This window comes from Thamnophis elegans, chromosome 1 (genome assembly GCF_009769535.1).
Source record: "Thamnophis elegans isolate rThaEle1 chromosome 1, rThaEle1.pri, whole genome shotgun sequence".
Classification (NCBI taxonomy): Eukaryota; Metazoa; Chordata; class Lepidosauria; order Squamata; family Colubridae; genus Thamnophis; species Thamnophis elegans.
In genome coordinates this window covers 70,530,745-70,541,522 of record NC_045541.1, presented here as the reverse complement: position 1 = coordinate 70,541,522, position 10,778 = coordinate 70,530,745, and the positions used below count along the sequence as shown (strand labels likewise).

The window sequence follows — 10,778 nt, the reverse complement described above, 5'->3', positions numbered from 1 at the left end:
AAAACCTCCTAGAAAAAGGAGATTTCTTCCAAACTGCACGTGTAGATAAGAAAACCACATTTCCCAGACATCCAGATAATTCGGAAATCTTCATTGGGCGGAGTTTCCATTGTAAGTGCGGACAGAGGTGCTTATGTTCTTCGTCCGCTATGAGCGGTACGGACTGTGTTGAAGGGGCTGTTGAGGACTGGAACTACTTTTCCCGACTCTCTCTGCGATTTAGGCGGAAGCGAGGTATGAGTGGTGTGCATTTTCGTTGTAATAGGACTGAGGAAGGGAGTAATAATATTATTTAATATCGGCAATCATTGTGACTTTCAGTCACCCACACACTCATTCTTGTAAAGGAGCAATAGCATATGCTACTGGTATTTTGCGCAAGAAGATTTTGCTGCTGCTGTTACTTATTTTTTCTTTTTTGGCAATATCCTGTGGTTTTGATTGGCGAATCGACAAAGTTCCTTTATTTTTCCTAAGGAGAGTGCCGCACACTTGCTTGTTCTTGGATCTGCTGTTGCACGCTCTGCTTCTTTAGAAACCATTAATACAATTGGTAATCTGTATGTTCTTGTGTGGGTTTTATTATTCTGTCCTTTACCAACACAGTTAATGTTCTTTAGGCCAGTTAATCTCAAAAATGGCTATGCATTTTTCTTAAAATGTAGCATGGTGATGCATTTTATTGTTTACTCAATAAGATTGGTATCTGTCCCTCCAGCAATATAGAGCAGGAACACTCTAAAATTTGTAGCCCTTTAATAAAGCCCAGCTTTGAAAGCTTAGCCTTTAGTGTTAAGTGTCTTGCTATTGGTCAAAGAATAAAAAAAGGAAATATATCTAAACTATTTATTTCTGTTAAGTTTGTTGTTGCAAAGCACCATTCTTTCTATTGACATGGACAGATTATGATCCAAAACACTTGTGCAGTCCATTTTAGCTTTTCTTTTTTCCACATCTACTTCCAGCTATAGTGCTTTAGTGAGTTTGTATACCTAGGTGGTATACAACCCTGACTGCTCTTTAGAAGGTCAGATCCTGAAGATGAAATTCAAATAATTTGGCCACCTAATGAGAAGGAAGGACTCACAGAAGAAGAAAGGGACAACAGAGAATGAGGTGGCTGGATGGAGTCACTGAAGCAGTAGGCGTGAGCTTAAATGGTCTCCAGGAAATGGTAGAGGACAGGAAGGCCTGGAGGAATGTTGTCCATGGTGTCTCAATGGGTCGGACATGACAACAACAACAACAATACCTAGGTGGATACATAATTAAAAATAACATTAGTTTTATGGTCACAGTTGCATATACCTGGTTGATTCTGGGAAGAGAGCAGAAGTTACCACATTCAGAATTGGGTTTTATCTGACTTACCTGAGCTGGTAGCCCATATGCTACTATCTATGTGCCTTTTTTCTTTATTTCACCACAGTATTTAGGTGACACAATGGGTAAAAATATATTTCTGATAGACACCTGCAATAGATGTGCCATATTTTCCTTTTTCCTAGAAGCCAAAATGGTTCAGTGTCTTTTTGTAGAATTTTGAAAGCAAAGTTTATGTATAACAGGCCAGAATAATATGCTTGCACCACATTTGTCCCTAAGGAGCACTTATTGAATAGTAGTAGTGTAGATGCTGCAAGTAGGAGAGCAATGTAAAGTTTATATTTTACCCAAATGATGGAAATAAAAACAGCTGACAATAAAGTACTATCAGATCAAAACAACCACAAAGCTCTTTTCATTCTCTAAACTTTGGCACCCAATTTCAACCTCTAGCCTTCAAAGAAATTCCTATGTGCGTAAATCAGCCATAAAAGACTCACGCAGCAGAAGCCCTTGTCACTGGATCCAAATGACAGTCATCTGTCACAACTTATTGAGAAGAAACTGAAGACTGTTATTGCAGCTGACACTTTCTGAAGCACTGAAGCTTCCATTTATCATCTAAATCTTTCACCTTGTCATGTATAATGTCTCCCTCGTGTCCAGATATGAACTGTGATGAAAAGACTGGTAGGATTCATACAAGCTGCTGATCACAGACGCTTTGTGCTCAACTATGGGGGCACAAATTATGCTGCAAGTCATAATCTCCAGCATATCAAGAGTGACTTCATAGTTTTGGGTGAAGAGTAAAGGATATTGGGTTTAAGATGATGGTATCATTAAAAAAAAAAAACCTTTTTGAAGGCAAAAGTCCAGGAACAGAAAAGAAAAGGGAAAAAAAGAACTCATGTTCACAACATTGGTGCAAACAATGTAGTGAATGAGCTGTTGTGTAGAGATAGAATTCATCTCACTGAACTGAGAAAGTACATTTTGGGATGATGGAGAGCTAATCTGACTAAGAAGCTGTTAAACTAGTGAGTGGAAATTGTAAGACCACTGATGAGTAAACCACTGCCAAGTAAATGGAGTGAATACAGCAGCAAAGTGAAATAATTTGGGAATTGCCAGTTCTACAAAGCAAGGTAGACATGAAGGAAAAGGAAACACAGGGAAGTTATCCCATTATCTGAAATGTCCCTACACCAGGTCTGCAGAATTCTTGAAAGTCAAAAGTGGTAGATTAATACATTTAAAGTAACTGCAGGCCAGAAAGAAACAACTGGCAGCACAGTGGCAGTGATGCAACTAGCAATGTATATAAGGCTCAGACGTACTGTCTTTTGGGCTGGAAGTTATTGCAACAACCTTGGTGGAAGCTTTGTTTGGCAGCAGTGGATTGGTTGTTTTTCCACAAACTCAGGCACAAAGCAGCTTGGTGGGCTGCAAATTGTGCTCCATGCTAATGACAAAATATGGTTTAAAAACATGATCTGGATCATGAGGCAGAAAGACAAACATGGTGCAATAGGGATTACAGAAACAGTGGAATGAATCCCATCAGTGGAACATTGATCTTGACAAGTATACTTTGTTTTAGAGGAACAAGCAGTACAAGACTGGACGTGGTTATATAGTCAAAAATTAACTTAATTAGTTGTAAATTAACTTTACTTAGATCATTTGGATTGGTAACAGCCTGAGCATGGACAGTATCTGGCAAGCTAACAGAAAGGAAAGCTTTCATGTCAGCTCCAAACCAGTCAGAAGAGATAGAGCCTTGCCTGTGAAATCAGATTAGCCCTGACCCTGCTGGTCTTCTGTAAGGCCTTAAAGACATTTTATTCAGAAAACAGTTGACAAGTTTTGTACTGCCAAGACACTAGAATCAGAAGTAATTAACTGAGTTGCAGCTACTTAGATTGTGTTTAAAAAAAACAGGGAAAAAAATCTTGACAGTAAATCTTTACAGCACTGAAACATATGATGGCTTCAGATTCTCAACTCTGGATTCCACCCTCCCCCCCAATAGTGGACAACCACTTTTCACATTTGGTTTGTGTTTTTGTGTTTTGCAGAGGGCTGGACTATAGGATTATTGTGGTTTCTTCCAATTCAATTAATTTATAATTCTATCAGGAGAAGAGAGTCAGTAAACATAAACCAGAATGTGTGTAGGAGCTGAGCCAGATTAATTTGGCTGCACTAGAATTTTGTTACCTAAATTCATTGCCATACAAGGCACGTATAAATGGCTTTTATTCTAATTAAGGCTTTCAGTGTTATACTCCCTCACTTTGATACAGATGCTAATATATTTGATTGGGTGTCTGCATATATGTACACAGATACCACAAACATTATAAATACAAATTTCAATACAACTCTCAATTTTTAGAAAAAGTATTGAAAAGTTGCCTAGCAATTTGGAGAAAGCACTATATTTAAAGAAACTCTTCAAAAAGAGCAAGCACATCCATTTCCTTTCCCCATCTATAAAGGTACTTGTGTGTTGTGAAGAGTGAAGTTTCGGTCAGCATCATGAACTATTAATGGACATTTTCTGCTATTTATTCAGCCTCAACTTCTGCTTGAAAAGCAGAAGTGAAGTCTTGACTGTTGCCTTTCTCAAGAAGCAGTGGTTGCAGGTGCAATATCTATAGAAGGCTTTCCCCCAGCATCCTTTGTACAATAAACTCATCGGTTCCTCTATAAACTATATTTAGTGATATGAGTACATAGCATTTCTGGACTTTAAAAAGATGATAATCCTATTAATTAAACTGATGGTAATGATGGAGTTTAGAACATATTGCCTCCCAGGTAGAATATGATCTACTTGAATCAGCCCAGACATTGTAGAGCCTTTGTCTTCTGAACAATAAATTTTAACAGGTAAACACATTACAATATTTTCTCTAGCCCTTTCTCTCTAGCTCCTCCTCCTTGGGTGATAATGATAAAAATAGTAAAATTGAAGCGCATGTGGCATACAGCAGAAAGCAATGCCATTTGGAGGTGGGTGAAGGCAATATTGGCTAAGAAGAATAGAAAGCTGAGAGAGGAGATTTGGAATTTAATTTCTTATCAATAACCTGAACTGTTTGTTCAGTTTCTGGTATCTTACTTTATTTTCTCAGGTGTGCTTCTAGGTAGCATTGAGATGCCTACAATTCCATTTCTACCATATTCAATCCTTATGGGAAATCTGGGCATCCTGTGTTTGGGGCTTACAATATATTGGAGTCAGCACTGGCTTGGCGGCTTGGCCTGGGATGGTTCTCGTAAGATGTTTAATTGGCACCCAGTTCTCATGGTGACAGGCATGATGGTCTTATATGGTACAGGTAAGTGGGGAAAAAAACCAGTTTCTCTGTCCTTTCCCCCTCCTTTTGGTATGTAAGTGGTGATAGTGTCAGAGCACATCTCGCTCTGATGGTTTCCCCCTTTTTCCTCTGCAGCAGCACTGGTGTACCGTTTGCCCTTTTCCCAAATGGGTTCCAAGCTTCCTTGGAAGATGCTGCATGCAATCCTTGCTTTGATAGCATTTATCTCTGCCATTCTGGGATTGGAAGCTGTCTTCAAGTTTCACAATGTGCAGAAGATCCCCAACATGTACTCACTACACAGCTGGCTTGGGCTCTCTGCTGTGCTACTTTTCTCATGCCAGGTAGGTAAGAACATAGCAATGGATTGATTTATGTCAAAAATATATATCCCACTAGTTTCCCAGAGAAGAGATGAAAGGCTGGAAACAAACAAGATCAGCAATATTCACTGTAACCCCCAATCTTTTATTTTTACTGTAACCTGCCTCCAATAGTTGATCTTCAGAAAGGATTAAGAAATCCTGCCTGAAACTCTGGAGACTCGTTGCTAGTCAGTAGTAGTGGGTGAGAAAAATCAATGCTCTAGTTTAGTGTAAGGCAGCTTGTAAGACTCTGAGGGATAGTTAATTAGGCAGAGATGTGAATAGTTTGTCTTTTAATATGTAATCAAATACTGCTAAGCTTTTTCTGAAGAAAGGTTTGATGGTACTATTACATATCTTGTGTGTCCTCAGTTTCTTGTCACCAGAAATTAATTCTATAAAGAGAGAGATTACTTTTCTCCTACTGGGCAAGTGGCTATCTCTTTTGAAAATAAACCAAAGAATTATGCATATGAATCATGCATTACCTACAGAAACATGTAATGTGTTGCCTCCCAAACACGTATTGTGAGAGATAGAATCACATACAATAAACATACTTTCACAAATGTTGTGTCCATATACGCTTGAAGAGCTAAAATTATTATTATTTTTAAATTGAAGAGATGAGAGGAAAAAAGAACTGTTGGCTGCGTTATCACACTGGCATTGCTAATCATGTACAAGTACATTTGTATAGGCTCAGGTACAATTCAGCTACTATAATGTAGTAGCTTTATAACTTTCAATTCATGTCTCTCCTTTCCAGTGGTTAGTGGGGTTTGCTTCTTTTTTGTGGCCTTGGACGCCCATCTGGTTCCGAGCAATCTACAAACCTGTCCATGTTTTCTTTGGTTCTGTCATCCTTGGCTTGGCTACTGCATCCTGCATCTCAGGCATTAATGAAAAGTTATTCATGAGAGGGTGAGTAATGGAATTTGGTTATCAGGACATAATGAAAGAGGTCCTTGTGTTTTGCCTTTGATTCTGAGGTAACAAGTAATGTCTATAAAAAGTTAATGATTTGGCTTATCACTTTCAATCTAGAAGGAAAGAAAACTCAAGTTGATCTGGACTGAAATTGTTATGGATTTTGACAGTAACTAAAATACTTCTAAATATGAAGGGGGTGATCCTAAAGATTTATCAGGCACCCAGAATCCAGCTACAGGGACGCCCTTAGGAATGAGTTCCCAGTGGCAAGTATTTTTCTTCAAATGTCTACATCAGTTTCTTCCAATATTGCACTTTTCATATTTAGAAGTTCCAGAAAGGGAGGTTTAACACCTCTTGGTGACCTAGGGATCGGGAAAGCTGGTATAGAAATATTTCCAACATTTGTATATTTAGTTTTTCCAACATAGCAAGTAAAGATGTGGAACTAAGTATGGAGATCTGTTGGAAAGAAATACCATAAGCATGTCTAGGTTTTGTATTATGAGGTCAATAGCAAATATTTGGAAGTCTGCAAAAAAATCTGGTAGATAAAGCCCCAGATACCACAGAAGAACCCATGGCGTAAAATGTTTATTAATGTATTCCAAGTATTCCCTTCTTTTTGCAGAAATATGTGAATTTAACTAGTTTTCATCAAACACTCTGTTTGACTATCCTCATAGAAAAAATTCAACATCGTATTCCAAGCTTCCTGCAGAGGCTTGGTTTGCCAACGTTCTGGGAATGCTGATTTTGGTGTTTGGAGTGTTAGTGTTGCTGGGTCTTGCCATACCAGAATGGAAACGTCCAGATGTGAATTCACAAGACTTTAGACAGGTGAAAAAGTATGCTACATTGAATGATAGAAAATGAATATGGTTTTTTGTGTGCTTTGAAATGTGTTTTTGAATGCTACAGAGAAAACACACACATACAAACACACACACACACACACACACCTTATACCAAAACCCAGATGCGACTATATTCCAAAGAATTGGGGCAGACACAGAGAAGGCTTGATTCCAGGTCACCCATGTGACAAAGGTAACCAAATCTTCTCAGACAATCTCAGTTGAAGGGTGTTGGTGTTGGGAATCAAATAGAAGGAGGTGTTTTCTCAATCTGTTTCAACCTCTAAACCACATTGGGCCTTGAAGTTAATATTCTGTACTTTCTATTTCACCCAAAAAGAAATACAAAACAGAATTGGGAGGAGGTTTGCAAACCCTTCTGGAGAGAATTCCTTAGACAAGATATAAACCTGGTAAAGTGAGAATTAAATATTTAATTGATCAATCCTTATCCCATGGATCACCTATGCCCATGATGGTGAACCTATGGCACGCATGCCACAGGTGGCACACAGAGCCGTTTGTCAGGGCACGTGAGGCTTGCCCTGGCAGCTGACCAGCACGAATGCGCGCACTGGTCAGCTGACTTCAACCTTCTTTTGAGACCATTTTTCGCCCCCCGGAGGCTTCCCTGAACCCTCTGGAGCGCGAAAAACCAGCCCTATGGGCAAACCAGAAGTTCGGGAACAGACTTCCGCTTTGCTCATAAGGCCGGTTTTAGCCCTCCAGAGCGTTCAGAAGCCCTCAGGAGGCTTCCCTAAAGGCTCTGGAGGGCAAAAAACGACCCTACAAGCAAACTGGAAATGATTTCCAGGTTGCTCGTAGGGCCGATTTTAGCCCTCCAGAGCATTCAGGAGCCCTCAAGAAGCTTCTCTGAAGGCTCCGGAGGGCTAAAACCAGCCCTACAAGCAAACTGGAAGTCTGTTTCTGAAGTCCCGGTTTGCCCATAGGACTGGTTTTTCGCGCTCAGGAGGGTTCAGGGAAGCTCCTCAAGCCTCCGGAGGGCCACCAGGGGTGGGGGAGAGGCTGTTTTCGCCCTCCCCAGGCTCTTATAAAGCCTCTGGAGCCTGGGGAGGATGAAAAAAGCATGCAAAAAATAGGGGGGGAGCACTGGTATTGCGCACATGCGTGTTGTGGTCATGCACATAGAATTATGGGTGTGGCATGCCCGTGCACAACCCCCCCTGTGCTCCCCCCGCTTTTGCCATGCGAGCCAAAAAAGGTTTACCATCACTGACCTATGTGTAAATGCTTGGGTAAAAATTAGTTCTGGCAATCTGAAGATTTTAAAAACAAATAATTGCATGATTTTAATTTTATTCTACTAATATATAAACAAAATGCTAAAATTGTATGTATTAATCTCATTCTCCTGCCATGTACATTTAGCCACCATTCTGGCTAAATTTCAGTTTAAATGGAGTGGGCCAATTAAACAGATTGTCACCTTGAAAACTGAAAGGTGAATTAATATATGGTAAACAGCTATACAACCATTGAAATAGGAATTTGTGACTCTAAATCAGGGCTGTCAAACTTGCGGCCTGCAGCCGGGATGCATCTCACGCTGGCTACACCCACGCATGGTTTCACGAAGGGGGAGGGAAATCCCAATACGTCACGTGACACCGCTGTGATGACACACCTGCTCTAGATATAATTAAAAAATAGTTTCCTACCATTATTTTCCAGTGTACATACTGATTGAAGTTGTTAGAAATTATAGCCTAGCAATACTTAACAATACTACTTATCACTTATAGTTGAAGCCACTCATTTCTCAATACGTAGGCACAATTTTATTCGAGACTTAGGACACAGGAACCTTCATTATATAGACTGTCTCTCTATTTTTCTGTAAAATGAGACAAACGACTTAAGATTTCATGAATTTTGCTCTCAGAATTTAACATGTGAATACTAACCTTAAAGATAACTTAAGCTACCACTTCCCCTTTCACTTTAGGAAAATAATGTTTTATTGAATCCAACTTCTGATTTGCTTCCTATACAGCCTCTATTACAAGATGCCAGATGAAGAATTAAAGAGCAGCTGCATGGTGCTACCAGTAAAGGGTTTGTTCATTGAAACTTGAAGCCTTGCTTGCTGCTTCTCGTCATGAGTACAGCAGCTCACACCATGAACTGATTCAGTTAAGAGAAGGTTTTTCGGGTAACAGACATCCAAATTTGCTCTTCTGGGGTCTGATTTTTAAACTTGAAATGTTTGTACTATCAAGGATTGCTGGACATTCAATCACATTTGAACAAATCTGTTTGCTAGCGTGCCATAAAGTTCAGAGATTTTTGTGCTTTTCATTAGCCAATTAAAATCCTAAATAATTAATTAAAGAAAAACTATCTTTTTCTGATACTTGGGTGAAAGGATGTACTACAATACTTTGGGTGTAATCTCAGTGCTGCGTTATTTTTTAATTGAATATGATATAATTTTCTGTGTTTTTTTAATATGAATCTGTTCAGATTCCACATATTATAGAGCATAGTTTGTTAGTTTTCGGTTTAACATGTCAGTAGAAGCCAGCTAGTAGAGAGGGCCTTCTCTTGATTGAAAGGGAAACATTTTTTATTTTGTGCAGTAGTACCCACAGGTAGACACCAAATCTTTTGCAAGTTCACCTACAAAAGTTGTGTTTATATAACACATTAAGCCATAATTTAATGTTGGTTTACCAGATAAACAAATGACTGGGTTCCCATAATATCTTAACCCTTGGTTTACAAAACATATTGACTGGATTCATATGATTGGACAAATAAGCAAACCAAATGTGGCACAGTGCAATAGTTTTTAAACATTTTGGTCTCGGGACCACTTTATTTTGTTGAAAATCATTGAAAACTCCAAAGAACTTTGGTTTATATAGATTATATCTATCAATATATACTGTGTTAGAAATTAAAACTGAGAAATTTTAAAGATATTTGACTTTGTGGATCCCTTGGTAAACTGCTGGTATAATGTTTTATGGAGATGCAACTATCTTGCTACCTTTTTATGATTTCCATTTACTTGAAATGGTAGGATATCAATAGAGATAATATTTTTCCAAGCACTTTTTTGATTACTGTAAACACTTCTGATCTAAAGAAAACATTGAGATTTCATGGCCTGTAATTAAGTATTCAGACATGCTAATTAAATAAGATTTTTTTTTAAGTATTTTTTTCCCAAATGGTCAAAAAACTGAACTACATATTTCCCACCCACAGTGTTCTTCTGTATCTATTTGTGTCAGTGGAACATAATCTTACTTTTGTGTTAACAGTAGTGTGGCTACTGAAATCCAGTTGATGATAAAACATAATCATTAGTTAGGCACCTTTAAATAGCCTGTGTTTGCTACAAATTTATTCTCCGAACAGTAAACTTTGTGCTTGTGCTAGGGGGAAGAGCAGACTACTACATATATTACAAACATGTTACAATAATGTGACTCTATAGTTAACTTTACTTTTTTCTTAGAGCTGTAATCTAATCACCTTATTTTAAGCCATCTTTCATTAGAATTTAAATATAAGACTTTACATTGGATCACATCTGGCCTAACAAGATACATCACCTTATATGGCTAAATCATAGGATTAGATCTTATTAGAAAAAAATATTAATTGCCCCTTGATGCTTTTCTTATTTCTTTTTTTTTTGAATTTTTTAAAATTTTAATTGAGCAAAAACACAAAAAAGAATCATCCTTCATTACATCTTGTAGAAAGCGTGACGATTGGTTACAGATAACTTTCGTGCATTTCTTCCACAGTTATTACTTATAGTTCATATTAGATTATACACTTTAAGTCAAAAATCTTTGTATATCTTACTATCAATGTACCACAATTCTCATTTGACTAGTTATTTGAACATGCTTTTACCTCAAATCATTCATACTTAAAGACATAACTACATAATGTCATTCATTAGCTATTTCAAAAAATCCTCCAATAAC

General features: G+C 38.1%; 1 protein-coding gene across 3 annotated transcripts; it reads left to right on the top strand.

The window, feature by feature from the left end:
• The first annotated feature begins 110 nt into the window (after positions 1-110).
• On the top strand, positions 111-9,755 carry LOC116510365 (cytochrome b ascorbate-dependent protein 3). Of its 3 annotated transcripts, XM_032219894.1 has the most exons (7): positions 111-234; positions 4,470-4,676; positions 4,791-4,999; positions 5,790-5,944; positions 6,640-6,793; positions 7,151-7,223; positions 8,825-9,755. In XM_032219894.1, exons 1-6 carry the CDS (start codon positions 150-152, stop codon positions 7,205-7,207), a joined length of 867 nt encoding a protein of 288 aa, XP_032075785.1. In that variant the 5' UTR covers positions 111-149; the 3' UTR covers positions 7,208-7,223; positions 8,825-9,755. The 3 variants fall into 3 exon arrangements, with proteins under 3 accessions (XP_032075785.1, XP_032075793.1, XP_032075802.1); XM_032219902.1 differs by lacking the exon at positions 7,151-7,223; XM_032219911.1 differs by lacking the exons at positions 6,640-6,793; positions 7,151-7,223.
• The last annotated feature ends 1,023 nt before the right edge of the window (positions 9,756-10,778 follow it).